Consider the following 18,102-nt stretch of genomic DNA (forward strand, 5'->3'; position numbering starts at 1 on the left):
GTTCTGTAGCTCAAGTTATGAATTTTTAAATTCGAGTGTCTTGTTCTAGAAAATTTATAGGTCTGTTTTCTAGTTTGGAGCAACAAAAAGTTTTGCCCTAAAACCTCATCTTAACAAAGGAATTAGGATTTGCACGAAAATAAAAAGTTTTAGGACACTCTCTAAAGTTTTCATGGACATAAAGATCACCAAAATCCAATATTCCTAGCTCAAGTTATGAATTTTCAAAGTAATCTCGTCCTGAATCCTCTACTGGTATATTAGGGTTTTCAGCACTTTTTCAAGTCCCAAATCACTTCTATCATAGTGTATCCAAAAATCCTTAATCATGATAAAAGAAAAGAGTTATGGCGCTAACTTCACTTGAATACCAGCTACTACCCCTTCCTTTTCAAGTCTCCACAAAATTCTTCAAACAATTGACTCCTTCAAGCTTGAATTTTCACCTCTCCTTGCTCCCTTTTTCATGGCTACTATGGTGATGATGTTTTAGGGTTTTTGGCTTGGTGTTTCTCCTTCTAACTTCAGAGGAAATGGGCTGTTAAGAGGACAAAAGAAGAAAGAAAGAAGATGAGGTAGTGGCCAACCAATTGAAGAAAATAAGGAAGAGAAGTTTTTGGCTTTATTCAAAAAGTTTTGATGTGTTTTCTAATTTTGATTGGATGCCATTTTTTTTTCTTTCTTTCTTTCTTTTTCTTTATTTTCAATTTTTCCCTCAACTTATTAATTTATTCAAGTCACTCCTTCCTTCATTTATCCCTTAGTTTATTAATTATGTTAAGCAAGTCCCTTGGTCCATTCTTTCCTAATTTCTCCTCCACTTTCTAACTTATTTGATTTAGTCTCCATAATTAAGTTCTAATTTTCACATAATTAATTATGCCATATTTTTATTATATTTATTTATTTTATTAGCCTTTTAGGGTAGATTTGAGGATGTTACACAAGTAGCTTTCATGAATTTAAGGGAAGGTACCCCAATTGCTTTTTTAATTTGCTTGAGGAAAAGCAAAGGTTTAAGTTTGGGAAAATTTATTGTACTCATTTCATGTAGGCATTTTAGGGTAGCTTTGCATCCATTTTGCCCTTATATTTTAGTATATATTATATTTTTAGCTTTATTTTAACTTATTTGTTAACTTCAGTTACTTTATATTTGATTTTTATAATTTTATTATTTTTAATAGGTTTTTGTGATCAATTGAAGGTCAATGAGTGCATTAGGAAGTGATTTAAAGAAATTTGGAGCCCCTTAAGCATGGAGAAAACTTAAAGAAATCAAGCCTTGGAAGATTAAGTTGGCCAAAATTTGCTTAAGATTTTGCTGATGATGTTGCTCAGGATATGTCATATTGCTTAACTTTAAGCCAGGGGCAAGCTACGAGTCAAGCACAACTTAAATCCTATACATTCAAGTTTAAATCCAACACATTCAAGTTTTCATCCACAAACTTACTAAGATTTGCTTAAGGTCCTACTTGAGATCCTGCTTAGGGCAAGTGGCAGTGCTTAAGGTGTAACTCAGGTCAAGCTAGAAGTTAAATAAGAGCAAAAAAACTCATTTTATCCCAAACCTGTCAAGATTTGCTGAGAGTCTACTTATCCTTAAGCAGACAGTGCATGCAGAGGCCAAAAATTGCCGAAGATGTTGCTTAGGGTAAGCAATACCCTAAGCAGACTGCCCAGAATGTGAACAGCTTTGCTGACCTAGATATTTTTACATTTCATTTCTTATCCACTCCTTGGCTCTTATCTATTTTTAGGGCAACTTTTGGGACCATATAAAAGCATCATTTTTTTAGTTTTTGCTACAAGAGATAACAACAAGAAAGAAAGGAAAGAAAAAAATTACAAAAATAGAAGGGAGGAGGACGCCATCAATTCTGAAGAAAAGAAGCTACTGCAGCCATTTATGGAAGCTCTAGGACTCAGAGTTTTGGATTCTTCTACCTAGGTTTTTCTATTTTTAGTCCCCTTATCATGTTTTTATTTACTTTTCCATCAATTTCTATTGTAAATATCAACATGAGTGAGTAGACTCTTTGGATTTCAGAGTTGAGAAACATATTTTAGATTAATTTGTGGATTTGGACTGGTTATTTCCATATTTTATATAAATATGAGTTTAGATTCTTTCCTTGTGTACTTAATTTCCTTGCCTAATATTGGTACCCATTGGGTATTGTGTTAATCTTTGATTGAAAGACCAAAAGATGAAGATCATCGATAGATAATCAAGGACTAAAACTTAAAATCACCTAGATTTAGAAATAAACTAGGTTTTTAAGAGGATTTAATGGTTGGTTACAAAACTTAATGGGTTTTAAGTTAATCAAATATCGTACAAAAGTAGGTTTGGTTATCTTAAAACACACTTTGGTTTGCTTGAAAAAGGTATCAAAGGAATTTAGAATCAATCACCTTCAAAATCTATTTTCACTCAAAATTGGAATAACCAAGACAAATCTCAATTAATTTATATATAAACCCCCAACTCTATGATCATTTTTATCATAATTAGACTTTGATTTAAATTACCCATTATTGATTTAGTTTTATTTCATCTAGATTTAGAATTTATTTGCTTGCTCTTTACCTATTTTAGTTAGATTTATCAATTTTACTTTGCTCATTTATATTTACCATATATTCATCAATTATTAGCCCAAATAATTGCTTTATTCATAGTTTGGTACTCAAACAGCAAATTCTTGTAGGAACAATACTTGACTTATCACTTTATTACTTGATACGACCCATATACTTGTAGATTCACGTATCAACAGGACCTTTGGTGTGTTGAATGCCATGGCTATGAAATAAGGATTGGCAAGATGAGCGAGTGAATTTAGTTCCATTGTCTGTGCGAATGGTTTGAACACATTTCTGGAATTGAGTTTCTGTTAAATTCAATAACATGGTTAGATGAGAAAGTGTTTGGATTTTATCTCTCATTAGATATGCTCATGTGGTTCTGCTAAAGTCATCCACAATTGTGAGAATGTATCTTGCTGCTGAAAGTGTATGAACATGATATGGACCCCAAAGGTCAATGTGCAACAATTCAAACACAACCTAACTAGATGAAATGGCAAACGTTGGTGCTTAGATATGGGCAAATTTCACATGGAATAGGACTTTGTCTAGTGATATTGATATTTGGAATTTGAACAATCTAGAATGAGATATGTGACCTAATCTTGAATGCCACAAATTGCAAGAATTGTCAATAGATTGAACAGCATCGCACCACTTATTTAGACTATGACTGGATTGGTTACATGGAAAAGATGAAACATCTAACTTACATAAACCAACTACTTCATTCCCAATAGCAATTATCTCCTTTATCTAATGGCTCTGCAGGGTACAATGTGAAGGAGAAAAAGAAATCATGTTGTTAGTTTATGTAAGAGTTTACTTATTGAAAGAAGATTGTATTTGAAAGAAGGAACATACAGAACATTGTTAAGCATTATTTTGGACGCAAGGCAATAAAACCTATGGATGTAACTAATTTTGTTGTTCTATCAAGTAAATATATGGGAGAGGAATTGTGTGGTGGTTGTGTTTGAGAAAATAATGTGATATATGAATAAATATGGTAAGTGGTTCCCGTATCAATTATCCAAGTGCTAATAGTCTCATCATTTTTGCTAAAAAGACATAAATGAAGTTCATTACCTACAAAGTTTGAGTAATTGGCAGAATTTGGTTCCATTACCATCTTTCCTTTCATATGTTTAGCAATTTCCTACTGAATAGCAGTTGATAAATTAGTGCTTCTGTCATTTGCTCGGAATGAGTAATCGAGCATTTCTTCATCCAGTGGAGTCTCAGTTATTTGAGCTGAATGAGCTTGGTTCTATTGAGAAACACGTTTCTATTTTAATTCTTTATACCAATCTCGATAACCATGGAGCTTAAAGCATGATTCATGTGTGCCCTTGATTTTTGTAATAATTGCAAAATGATCGTCCTTCTTCCCAAATTCTCGCCTTTTGTTACCAGAAATTCCTTTGGGCCTTTCATTTTATAATTCATGTCCTTGACCATCGTTGCTCCAGCTTGATCCATTGTATGAGAAATAGATAGAATCTCCCACTGCTTCCCAACTTGAAGAACCATGGAATACGCCTTGTTCACATTAGCCAGAGATTCGTGTAATAAAATCTAATTACGTGCAAGATCATAACTATTGTTCAATCCCATGAGAAATTGGATTAATTGATATTCTCATTTTCAATATTGGCCACAATTGTAGTTGCTCTACAGGTATAGATAGGAAAATTTCTCAAACAAGATAACTCTTTCCACAGCTTTTTCAATTTCATAAAATACATCATAATTGATGCATTTCCTTGAGAATATGTATTGATCTCCCATCAGATTTGGTAAAGCAATGGGTCATTACTTCCACCTAATCATTACTGAAGCTCACTCCATAACTCAGATGCAGATATTAAAAAGAGAAAGCACTCCATAAGGTCCTTAGAGAGAGAATTTAAAATCCATGACAACACCATACTGTCAACGCGTTGCCATTTTTCATAGTTTGGAGAATCAAAATCAAGCATAGCACATTTCCCATTTATGAAATCAATTTTGTCCTTAGCCTTAAGAGCAATCTTTATTGACCAGCTCCATGATAAGTAATTCAAACTAGTTAGAGGTGCGCTTACCAAAAGTAAACCAAGATTATCAGAATTCTAGAGATTGTAAGATTCTTCGATAATAGTTCCATCAACATGAATACTAGATAGAGTCTCTTCTTCCATAATTTCTTCCATAATTTCTTAATCAAACCTTTTTTCTTGCAACTTCTCAAATTTCCGACCGCTTTGTTCCTAGCTCTGATACCATGTTAAATTTGGAGAAAGTGTTGATCAAATTATAATTTAATTCATTTTAATTCAAGCTTATATAAGTGATTAAATTGCTTTACATAATAAAATGACTAGCCAAGTCAATATTGCAATCTAACCACTTGTATTTATCCTTTTATGTTTATACTTTCCCTATGTGGGATTTATAATCCCAACACTCCCTCCTCAAGTGCAACCAAATGGTTGTCACTTGATAATTTATTTGTATTTGGCCCAATTACACATCCTTATGGGCAGTTGAAACCTACAACCTAATTCAGGCTCTGATACCATGAAGAAAAATGGAGACAAATAGAGGAAAAATAATAGAAAGCAATGTATTTCTTATGAATTTTACAACTAACCAATGAGGTCTATAGATACAAAGCGAAGAGTATTTTAAAGCACACCTAAAACACACATATTTACAGTACCAGCTACACTATATTCTCCTAACAACATTCTAGAATGATAGCTGGACATAACAAACTAATAAATTCTTGGCGCCATTTCCAACTGAGCTAAAAAGCTAAAACTGAAATAGTTTAAATGTCTTCATTGAGAGATTTGGACTTTGGGTCCATCCTTCATATCCTAAATCCAAATGACCCTTTGGTCTCAATTCTGAGACATGTATTCATGTGATCATCTAATTATACTAAACATAAGTTTTCCCACTTATATTAGCATAAGGATACTCTAGCTATCCACACGTGCTCACAACTCTATTATGGCATGGTGTAGATTACTTAAGTCAATGCAACCATTATCGACATAGACGCTCCATGGTATTATTCAATTATAATTACATCACCTACCTCTCACATATTTTGAGCACTATAAATATGCCCTCTACAAGCTATGAATATCATCTAAAGTATCCCATGAATTTATCTTTTACCAAATTCCTGGTTTACTAACTCAACCATTAAAGTGGATCCTAACATAAGCCAGGCATTCCTTTCCCATGTCTCTTTGTGCTCGAAAGTGACTCTCTGCCACAACATCAAGAATTGGGAATTGTTTACCACCAGACAATTTTTTTTTAATTTTTTAAAAAATTTATATATATATATATATATATATATATATAACATTTTATAATTTTTAGATTAATAATTTAGTAATTAAAATTTTATTTTAAATAAAAAAAATTAAAAATTCAAATCTTGACAAATTCTTTCTTTTAAAGCCACCTTATCAAGGTAATAGTTATGGAATTCCTCGACCCTCCAACATAAACAACCTAATATTTCCGACATTTAGGCTCCATTAAAGGTTAAGGTTTGAAAGCCTAAAAAAGCACTTTTTGTAAAAGTACTTGTGACAAACGATTCCCTATTCTTGATATTGTGTGTCCGAAAGTCACTTGCGAATAGTCGGACAGACTTGCAATTATTCATCATTGTGTTTACATCAACTTCAAAGTTCAAACTTTCTACCTAAATGACTGCTTGATTGAATTTTTCTATATACTATCAAAGGCTTTCTTCATCTTCCCTGATAACAACCTGCAGTTCTGAGGTGATTTCCTTCACAATGATAAAGCAAGCCCTAAATACTTTGCCCAACTAGGAGAAGGAGGTTATTGATTCGAGCTTGAGACCCTAGTACCACTCCTAAGACACACCTTTAAGGTAAGGAATACCTTCCATAGGACTTAATCTTTGCCAGATGGCTATGTGGATCTAAAGTTCTGTCTTTGGCTTAAACGTCCATATTTTGAATTTCTTTAGGAAAGACTATTGGAGCATGTTGTCAAACAAAGGAGACTCATCAATGAGTCCCAAGTCCAGTATTCATTCTTCTTCTCTGTATTTTGTTCATAATTTCTTAGACCATTCTTTAGAAATCCTTATTAGCAAGTAGAACTCCTTCACATTTACTAGTCTTCGCAGTTTAGATGCTAGTGTCTAATTTGTAAGAAGAGTATGTTGTCTTTAACACATCAATCATTGTGGTGTTCTAGAAATCCATTATAGGAGTCTAAGTAGCATATAAGCTTGTTTTATATCCATGGACCTTGTCTTGTTACGTTAAGGCTAAGATTGTGTTCGTTGCTGAAACCACTCCTTCATGGAAGCACTCATTTTAGTAAGTGCTTTTATGATAGCTTTTGATGCGTCGGGGCCAAAAAGTCATCAATTTGAAGATTAATGATTGCGCGAAACTTTGATAAATGGCTATGTGGATCTGAAGTTTTGTCATAGGACTCCAACGTCAAGATTTTGAATTTGGTAGGAAAGACTATTAAAGTATATTGTCATATAAGAAGGGCTCATTACTAAGTCTAGGTCCAATGTTTGATCTTCCTCTCTGTACTTTTTCATAATTTCTTAAGACATTTTTATCAAAATCCTTGTCAATAAGGAGAACTCCTTCATATTTACTAGTCTTCACAATTTGAATGCCATTGTCTAGTTTATAAAAGATGTTATTTTCTTCTATAACATCAAACTGTGTGGTATTTTGGAAATCCTTTACAGGATTCTAAGTAGCATGGGAACATGTCTATATCCATAGACCAAGGTGTGTTGTGGTTGAGGTTGAGATTGTGTCCGCAGCTGAAGCCACTCCTTCATGAAAGCGATGATTTAAATAAGTGCTTTTATGATAGCTTTTCATGTATCGAGCCTAGAAAGAAAGTCATCAATCTAAACATCTTGCTACGCTTGTATGTTTTTATCAATATTTCCATCCTAAGGAGCATGCATATTGTTACTGCTATCATAAAAGCGCTAATATTGATTTTATTATAGCTTTTGATTTATCGGGGCTAAAAGAAAGTCATCGTTCTTAACATATTGAAAAGCTGTATGTTTTTATCAATATTTCCATCTTGAGAGGCATGCATATTGTTCTTGCTATTGTTATGGGGTTCATTCAAAACAACTATTGTCCCCGTTTCTTCAATGGGCAACCCATCCTCGTCTTATGGATTATCCAGAGTAGGTGATGGTAGAATTTTATTGTCGACCTAGGTATTGTGATTATCCATGGTGAGGGTTAAAGAAGCTAAAACTACACTCACCACATCGATTGATGATAAATGATTCCTCATTCTTGAGTTTGCTTGGTCAAGAATCACCTGCGAACACAAAGAGACTTGAGAAGGGAACACTTAACCATTGCTAGGGGTCCACTCTGATGGTTAAGTCAACAAACAAAAAATCTAGGAAAGATAAATTCACAGGAAACTTCAAATGACGTTCGTATCTAGCAAAAGGCATATTTATAATGCTTGAATTATGCAGCAGGTAAGTGATGTAATTCTAAACAATTGTAATAAAGTTTTATTATGCTATAACTTAAAACTAAAATAAAAAGTTAGTGTTCAATTCAAATTAATTACAAAACTAGAATTTATTTTAATTTAGTTAAAATTGATTTAAAAATAAATTTCTTTAGTATGATACTGCCCAAATTACAAAATTCAAATGAATTTTATATACTTTATGTTTTGTGTAATTTTATAAGTGCAATTTATTTACTCTCATTTCCTAAATTATTCTCAATAATAAAACAAAAAATTATAATTTCATCCTCTAACAAAATATATCTCATATCTAATAAATTTATAACAATTAGCAAAGTATATATATATAAAATTAACCCAACCGAATAGAGAGCCCGCATAGCAGGACTCGTCTTCTCTAGATTCCAGCATCGTTTGTTATGCTCGTCACACATCGATCAAACAAGAGGGTTCCCGAAATATATAAGCAGGTGTACTACACACCTCATCAGGTATATCTTTTGAAGAGAGGGTAATAACCCCATGATACGTTGTCTTGGGACCGTCCTCACTAGGGCTGTACATGGTTCAGGCTGGGTCGATTTTAAGCCATTCTATCAAACAAACCAAAAAGCATGGTTTTAATGATTTCACAATCGACACCGATCATTTGGGAGGAGGAACCAACATTTCGGTTTTCTCTTATCCTCAGTTTCTTATTCGGATTCAACCATCGAAGAAACATAAAAACAATCTCATCGAATCAGATTCAAATATAAAGACCCAAATAGAATATAGTTGTTTTTTGCTATTCAAAGAGCTAACTTTTGCTAATTTTCTTCAGTTTTCATAATCTGACTTTTGAAACCCATATAACTTTGAAACCCTAAAACTCAAAATCCATATAAAACCATTAGAACAAATCAAAATATAACATTCAAAATATCCAGCAGTTTTCTTATCAACAACTCACAAGCAATACCTTTTGAAAATATCATATATGAAAGATTAAAATTATGGCAAAGCTGAGATGAGAGAGAGCAAAGCTGAAATAATCTTGCAATAATTGTGAGAAAAGAAATGGAGGGGTGAGACAGAGGTTTGCAATCTGCTTTCGGGAAAGCAGTGTAGAGAAGTGTAGTATTGTACTGCTGTTGGAAGAAAACGAAAATGAAATAACGAAAAAATAGAGATGAATAAAAAGTGATGGCTTGGTCTGAGGCTCAGCTTGCGTTATGTACAAGTATAAAACGACAGAGTTTTGAAACGTGTAGATATTATGTTTGGGTCGGTTTGGTTTATATTTTATGTTAACAAAACCGACACCCAAACCGAATATTCGGTTTAACTCAACTTACAAGCCGAAACCATCAATCTCAGTATAGATTTCTTCGATTTCCTCAGTTTCAGAGTCTTAATGTACACCCCTAGTCCTCACCATGGAGACTTCCTCCCCTCGGTGGTAACAAAAACCATTTTCACGGTCAAAAGAACCACCTGCAAACCAAAGCACACCAAGAAATAGCAGGATAGCAAAGAGTTCAAGTGCATACCAAAAAGATAGCAAGCCATGAGGGTGAAGAAAACATCCATACTCAAACCAACACCCACAAAAGGAAAGGAAACAAAGACTTGGAGGAGGCAGAGCCTAGAACGGCCTCTCAACCTTTTGCAGCAAAAGGGCAGCAGCATCCAATCGGACGACACTTTCAACACTCGAGGTGCCTCCTTCCTTTCCACCGCAATAGGAACAACCTCCTAGCCTACATGAAGCCCTGATCTTCTCCACCTTCACATCAAAATCCATAGACAGCGAACACACAGAATAGAACAATAAACAACCAAAGCAACCAACCCAGGTCCCTCAAAACCCCCTCTTTTGAAGCTCAAATCTGGACCCAAAAACTATAACAAAACTATATACATACCCTATGGAGACGGGTTCGACCCACAAGACTAAGAAATTAGAAAGAAGCCTCCCCCCGCCCAGAAGGGGCACGCGAAAGCCAACTTCCACGACACGAGACTGGAGCTAAACGCCAAACAAAGAAAGAAAGAGATGATGGGGTCTCTCTCTCTCTCTCTCTCTCTATAGAAACTATAGAGATAACTTTGAATGATTGCAAACTCCAAACTCCAAACTCCAATTGAATTATAAACCCCATGTATTTGCTGCATAACACAGATGTTGCTGTAACTTATAATTTAATTACCATTCAAACAAGGAAAATTTCCAATGTTCAAGCAAACAACACAGAAAAATAAGCCAACTTAATGCTGGATACAATGTGCTTAAGTAAACTAACAAAACTGATTTGGGGGAAAAACAAGAACAATCATTCCCTCCACATGTCTGCAAATTCATCAGGCTCCAAAGGATTTGACATCTCATGCATTTTCCTCCTCTTCTTGGCCTTGACTTTCGTCGCATACTTCCCAGCCTTCTGTCTTTTCTCCAATGCTCGAATCTGGAAGCAGTAAACGCGGAAAGGACTGCCTTGTCAATGACAATTATTAATTGCACAGAACTAAATATGGGATTAGGACCAGTGAGTCAGCATAACAAAGAGTAATAGCTTCAAAACAAAAGGGCGATAAAGAAACCATTTGATATGGATATTGTTTTTGGTTTTTGCTGTCTGATAGTCAAAACTATCTTACTAAAAAGAACTTGTTTTTGTTTCTTTGGGCTTTAGATGAGAAAAACAGGTTGCTACAAATTGTGAACACCAGAAAAAGTTATTTTTACTAGTTTCATCAACCCATTTTCCAAAAACAAATTTTCAGTTTTAGCAATCGACCAAAATGGCAAAATCAGAAAACAGAAATGATTCAAAACAGACTAGGTTGAACAATCGATTTTTTTAACTCTTTCTGATTGAAGGAAATGAAAGGTTGAAGACACAAGCATGAACTTAAAAAGGTTATATATATATATATATTTTTTTTTTTTTTTTTTTGACTCGTTCAAATCATCAAAACTAAAAAAATTATCATAAAAAACTATAAAAAATAAAAAAAAAAAAAATTAGCCAATTGCCACAAGAACAGATATCCTACTCAATGAAGTAGAGAGGCTCAGGGTGAATTTGCTTGACTAACTACACAGAAGTTAATGCTACTTATGTGCCAAAACCACAAAACTAATTAGCAGGACATCTCTGACCTGGTTAGGTGATATGTATAATGGATTCTCATAGAGTGTTGGGCCTCCAAAGCTGCCACCAAAAATCTTTATAGGATTCAAACAAAATCGTGGTCCCACCTGTATATAAGCAGCTTCTCAAGTTATAAGAACACCAGAAGAGCTTCACTGCAAATAAAAATCTAAAAGCATATCAATACAAACCTCAACAAGCGTCATCTTATCGAGGCCTCCTCGAGCCACTTTATCTGATTCATTATGAGGAACAGATATCTATAAACAAGATGAAGAAGAACACAATTAGTACAGACTAATTCAATTAAAGAAAAAGGGAAAGCTTCATGAATCACAAGAATAAAACAGAGACTTAAATAAATACTGTAGCAAAATGGAGGGGAGAAACACCAAGCCTAATGCTAAAATACATTCCAAATTTCACACAACTACTAAGCTCTTTGAAAGTTGGAGCAACAAGAACAAAATATGATTTCAGGAATTCCTCAAAGGATGGAGGATAGCTGCATCTTGCCATCTTCCTATTTTGCACAACCACCTTTAGGGATTAATGCAAAGCATACCGAATGAAGAGAATGTTTTCATTGGTGGAGAATTGAATGGAGATGTAGGAAGTGATAGACAAGGTTATGAGAATGTTCATGGAGGTTTTAGTTTTGGCAGTCGAAATGAGGAGGAAAAAAGTATCCTGGATTTTGTATGACATACGACCTAATACTAGCAAATACCTACTTTATAAAAAGAGAGTCACTTTTAGTGACTTTCAAAAGTGGACAACATAGAAGCCAAATCGACTTCCTCTTAACCAGGAAGACAAATAGAGTTCTATGCAAGGATTGCAAGGTCATTCCAGGAGAGGCTTTAACAAGTCAACATCAGTTGGTGGTCTTGGATGTCAAGTTTAGGAATAATTCAAGTAAAGTCAGAAGAAATAGTATAGCTCGAACAAAGTGGTGGGAGTTCAAAGGAGTAAAGCAAGTGAAGTTCAAAAATGAGCTTCTCGAGTCCAAAGTATGGAAGCTGAATATGGAGGCCAATGATATATGGATACAGATGGCATCAAAGATTAGAGAAGTAGCTAGAAACGTACTTGGAGAGTCTAAAGGACATGGACCACCCTCAAAAGAGAAATTGTGATGAAATGAGGAAGTACAAAAGAAAGTGAAGAGAAAAAGGAAATAGTATAAGAAATTACCTAAATGTGATAATAATGAGGCATATGAACAGTACAAGATAGCAAAGAAAGAGGCAAAAAATGCAGTTAGTCAAGCAAGAGCACAGGCTTTTGAAAAGTTATATGAGAAACTTGGAACCAAAGAAGAGAAGAAAGATATTTATAGATTAGCAAGGAGGAGAGAAAGGAAATGTCAAGATCTCAATCAAATTAAGTGCATTAAGGATAAAGAAGGAAAAGTGTTGGTGAAAGATGAGAACATTAAAGAATGATGGAGAAATTATTTTAATGATCTCTTTAATAATAGTCAAAATGGTAATAGCGTGAATATAGATTATAGAACAATAGAAAAGAATGTGAATTATACTATAAGGATTAGATCTTTAGAAGTAAAGGAAGCACTTAAGAGAATGAAAGTGGGTAAAGCCTGTGGACCCGATAAAATACCAATTGAAGTGTGGAAGTGTATGGGAGATATGAGAGTAGCATGGTTAACTAAATTATTTAATAAGATTCTAAACTCAAAGAAAATGCCTGATGAATGGAGGAGTATTTTAGTACCTATTTTTAAAAATAAGAGAGACATACAAAGTTGCTCAAACCATAGGGGAATTAAACTCATGAGCTATACTATGAAGTTGCGGGAGAGAGTTGTGAAGCATCGACTACGTCATGATACTTTTATCTCTCTCAATCAATTTGATTTCATGCCCCGTCGTTCAACTATGGAAGCGATTTTTCTCATTAGAAACTTGATGGAAAAATATAGAGATGTTAAAAAAGATCTACAAATGGTTTTTATTGATTTGGAGAAGGCTTATGATAGTGTTCCAAGTGTTGAAAGATATGTATGAAGGAGCAACTACTATTGTGCGCACAGTAGGAGGGAACAAAAGAGATTTTCCAATCTCAATTGGATTACACCAAGGATCAGCCATAAACCCTTACCTTTTTACATTAGTTTTAGATGCATTGACGAAACATATACAAGAAAGTATTCCTTGGTGCATGATGTTTGCGGATGATATTGTTCTGATAGATGAGACACGAGGAGTCAATAGAAAGCTAAAACTTTGGAGAAGTACTTTAAAGTCAAAGGGTTTTAAGTTAAGTAGAATGAAGACAGAATACATGTATTGCAAGTTCAGTGAAGTCCAAACTAGTGACAGGGAAGGAGTTAGTTTGAATGGAGTGGTACTGTCCCAAAGTAAACACTTTCAATATCTAGGCTCAGTCCTTCAAGTAGATGGGGGATGTGAGAAGGATGTTAGTCATAGGATTAAAGCTGTATGGTTGAAGTGGAGACGTGTCACGGGAGTTTTATGTGATCGTAAGATTCCCAATAAGTTGAAAGGAAAATTTTACCGTACAGCCATACGACCGGCTATATTATATGGTAGTGAGTGTTGAGCACTGAAAGAGTCGTATGCGTCTAAGATAAGAGTTGCAGAGATGAGAATGTTAAGGTGGATGAGTGGCCATACTAGACTAGATAAAGTCCATAATGAGAGTATTAGAGAAAAAGTAGGAGTGGCGCCAATTGAAGATAAGTTGAGAGAAGGGAGATTGAGGTGGTTTGGTCATGTGAAACGTAGACATACGAAGGCTCTAATTAGACAAGTAGAGCACATTAGGTTAGAGGATGGAAAGAAAAAAAGGGGTAGACCTAAATTGACTTGGAGAAGAGTAGTACAACATGACCTAGAAGCATTACACATTTCTGAGGATTTAACCCAAAATCGTTTAGAGTGGAGGAAACGAATCCATATAGCCGACCCCAAATTTTTGGGATAAAGGCTTAGTTGAGTTGAGTATACATCTCATTTAACTTAGCAAAAAAATAACTCTTACCATATATCAAAAGCATCCATGAAAAGTTGAAGAAAATTGTTTGTATGATCAGAACATCAGCAATTATGAGTAGAATGGCCCTACTCATAAGTCCTAAGTAAGGAAGTGAATAGCATGGCTCCAGTAGATCATCAGCAATTATGTGTAGCATAGCTGTCTTAAGGAATAAAACAAGAACACAGCCTTTTTCAACAGTATCCATTTCATAAAGATGAACAACACCTTTAAGAGGACAAGATTTGCACGTTATTTTTGGGCATCACATCTGAATGAATGACAGAATCCCTCAAGAGTATTTGACAATATTATCTACAACATTGGACAGCAACTGCCGGCCACTCATATCCAAGTGGTATATCCTTTCCCCTTCCATAGCAGGTAATATATTTGGTGCATACAATGGTACAAAAATATAAAGGAAAGAAAATAAATAAATAAATAAAAAAGGAGGAAGAAGAAGAATAAAGAGCCACTAACAGAGTCCGCCTTTTTTATTGGCTACAGAACCTACAGTAGAGACCTTAGCTAGATGGATCCAATCAAATAAACTAAAAATCTTATATACAAAAAGATTGATTCAGGACACGTACATTTCCAAGGAGACTAAAAGGAATCAAATTTGGTGCAACTGATTAATCAAAATCCTTATCAAGAAGGTCTTTTTACAGATACGGGAGTTCCAGACAGGGGAACTCAATAGCGCAATACACGGTACTCCAAAAGATTCTATAGTACTACTTCAACTGATTCTGCAATACTCCATAAGCTAGACAAATTTATTTAAACATTCAATACAAAATTATAAATCTTCAGTTCAAATATGATTTACTCAAATGCAACATGTTTCCGCCTACAAGTCCGCAGCAGAATTCATACACCCTACGAAGTAAGATTCCAGCTCAACAACCTTCAAGGATTAGTATGGGAAGGCACTTATTTATAATCATCATTATATAAGATAAAAACTCAATGTAGACTATAAAAACTATGCCTCAGCCCATGGCAAAAGGAGGTATTAATTTAAGGGATATATCGCTAGCTTAATGGATTCAAGAATGTATGAAGAAAAGCAGGCTAAAAAACTCAATGCCTAGTTTACCTGGTAATTACGGAACCAGATATGATCATCAACAATAGAGAAAACAAAGACATGGTCATGATAAGGCTTAGATTTCCGGTGCTCCTTTGGCGTGCCAAATATCTAAGCAGAAGCAATTAAAAGATATCAATATTTGAAATACAAAATAAAAGCAACTAGGAAGTACCCATCTATTGCTTTTGCTATTGGTTGAGATATTCAGGAGATATCTTTTTTTTTTTTTCTCTTTTTTAGAGAAAACAAAAACCAATTGTTTCATCTATATTCAAAAAGATAGTTTATATCAACATTGACCCAAAGAGGGGAAGCAAGACTAAAAACCTGCATTAACATTTCCTTCAAGAGTTTCCAGTGGGCATCTTTATCAAAATTAGCAGAAAAAGTCAAGATAGGTCGCGACCCTTTTAAATGATTTCCAGTAAGCTTTAGTTCTTCCATCGTGTGCACTGAAACAGACAAAACAAGTTACTGCGATTAAGCCATCTTAACACAAACTACAAGAATATAGGAGTTAACCTACAACCTAATCAACAAATTAGATTAATCAACAACACTACAAGTACTGATACATCAACAAAGTTGAGGCCTGTAGGTGACAACGTCAATAAAAATATAAAATTACCAGCATTAACTAAAAATTTCACTGATGGACCACCAGGGCACTTGGCCATCCATAAATACAGATCTTTATGTTTCCTGCACTGCAAAATATCAAGAAGAGAAATGAAGCATTAGTCCTTGCAATAAAACAAATAAAAGTTTATTTCATAGCAACAAGGCATTTTGTCAAAAATATTACAATACTATCTTAAAATTACCAAGAAATGAAAATTAAAAAAATAATAATAATAACAAGAAGAGAAGAATTGCCAAAGGCACTAGTTTTATGAAATGACCAGTCACTAATAGTAATAAACAGGGAACAGAGATATCAATCAAAAGGATATTTGTTTCACAAGAAAGCAAAAATTATTTGAATTACAAGATCAAAACCAGCGCAGAACTCAATAACTAGTGAAAATTTAATTGAAAATCACCTCGAAGAATAAGCAAGAAGAGCAGCTCTTCAGCTCAACAAGCTCATTAAGAGCCATGCCTTTACTACTTTTGGATTCAACCTTATTATCCTTCTTACAATGAGGTAAGAGAGACACCACATTCAACATCAAGTGCCGATATCTGCCCATCGATATAGAAATAAGAAACCGTGCAAGAATTCAACAACCCACAAAATCAAAACAGGAAAGGAATCCGAATCCATGTTTTACCTGCAATTGATGCGACGAGAGCAAGTGACCAAAACCTTCTCTTTGCTCCTAAAACCATGAGGCTCAGTTTCTTTCACTTCAGCTTCATCTTTCCATCCAAGGAGTGTGCGCTGAGGCCGCTCTAGAGCACTTTCTTCTTTCTTTGGTCCCGAAACCTCAGTTTCACTATGCTTTCGCTTCTTCCCCATGCGTATGCTAAGTGATATCTGAAACCAAACCGAAGTCACAAATAAGAAAACGAGTATAAAAGGAGGAGGAGACGGCGGCGAACGACGATGAGGAGGAGGAAACTGACCTGTTTGCTGCGTCTAGAAGGGAAGAGAGCGACAGAGAGGGGTTTTCCGCGGCGGGTTGCTTGCAGAGGCTGTGTGAATTAGGGCGCCATTCCAATAGATTTTTCTTATAGGTTGACTTGTGCTTCCTGTGCCATCATATACGTGTATAAAAATCATACACTAAACACATCCAGCGGTCCAATAAAATCTAATCAATAAAAACTTCATAATATCAAAAATTGCACCAAAATCTTTGAATTCAAATAATTATTTTATTTCAGTTACTTAAATTTTATTTATTAATTTTAAATTTGTGTAAACAATCTCATTAATTTGTAATACCAAATTTCTAAGTTCACTTATAAATTAACATTAAATTAGTATTTAATTAAAATATTTATAGATTATTATTATTATTTTTTATTTTTATATAAAAATGAGTATTGATAAAATATCATGTGTTATAAAATATTATTTTTAAATTTAAAATTTATTATTTTATTATTAATTAACATATATATAATTAATAATTTATATATCTATATAAAGTAGGAGTATTCTCAATAGAATATTATATGTTACTTTGTCATGTGTCACCTTGTCATATGTCACATTTCATAAATAACTCTTTTTTATTCCAATTATTGTTTATTTATTTTTTTATTTCTCTTTTAATTATTATTATTATTTACATTACTACCTTAACATTTATTATTTAAATTATTTTTTTCTTTAAAATTTAATTTTTAAAAATTATGATCTTTTGAGATTAAATGTAATATTTAAAAATTATTTTTTTATAAATTATTTTATGTAAAAATATTACTTGCTACATGTCACTCATAATAATAATAATAATAATAATAATAATAATAGGTCACTGATTGTCTTTAATTTAAAGAAAAATTGCCATTTGATACATTTTAATCAAAATAGGCCTCTAGATGAAAGATGCATGTGCTACTTCTATAGTGGGATATACAAATGACTCCGAGGTCGAAGCATGAAAAGTACTTATCTATTTAAGAGAGAGAACGCCTTGAACTCTTACAATAATAACCTCGATCTTCTCACTTGCTTTAAAGAAACATAAGGGGTCAGCTTTGCCCATCTAAGCCTAAACACTTAAATGATATCATAACCAAGTTGTATTGGGGTAATTTAATCTCAATACC

The 18,102-nt window shown here is 33.9% G+C and overlaps 1 protein-coding gene across 1 annotated transcript; it reads right to left on the reverse strand.

Moving 5' to 3' along the window:
• Positions 1–10,288: 10,288 nt before the first annotated feature.
• Positions 10,289–17,100, reverse strand: LOC110632159 (ribosome biogenesis protein BRX1 homolog 2). The gene is made up of 9 exons (XM_021780280.2): positions 16,948–17,100; positions 16,653–16,858; positions 16,422–16,563; positions 16,007–16,085; positions 15,706–15,830; positions 15,385–15,486; positions 11,450–11,518; positions 11,267–11,365; positions 10,289–10,568 (listed from the first exon to the last, which is right to left on the reverse strand). Exons 2-9 carry the CDS (start codon positions 16,838–16,840, stop codon positions 10,437–10,439), a joined length of 936 nt encoding a protein of 311 aa, XP_021635972.1. The 5' UTR covers positions 16,841–16,858; positions 16,948–17,100; the 3' UTR covers positions 10,289–10,436.
• Positions 17,101–18,102: the final 1,002 nt, after the last annotated feature.

The sequence above is a fragment of the Hevea brasiliensis genome, chromosome 7, assembly GCF_030052815.1.
Source record: "Hevea brasiliensis isolate MT/VB/25A 57/8 chromosome 7, ASM3005281v1, whole genome shotgun sequence".
NCBI classification, from domain to species: Eukaryota; Viridiplantae; Streptophyta; class Magnoliopsida; order Malpighiales; family Euphorbiaceae; genus Hevea; species Hevea brasiliensis.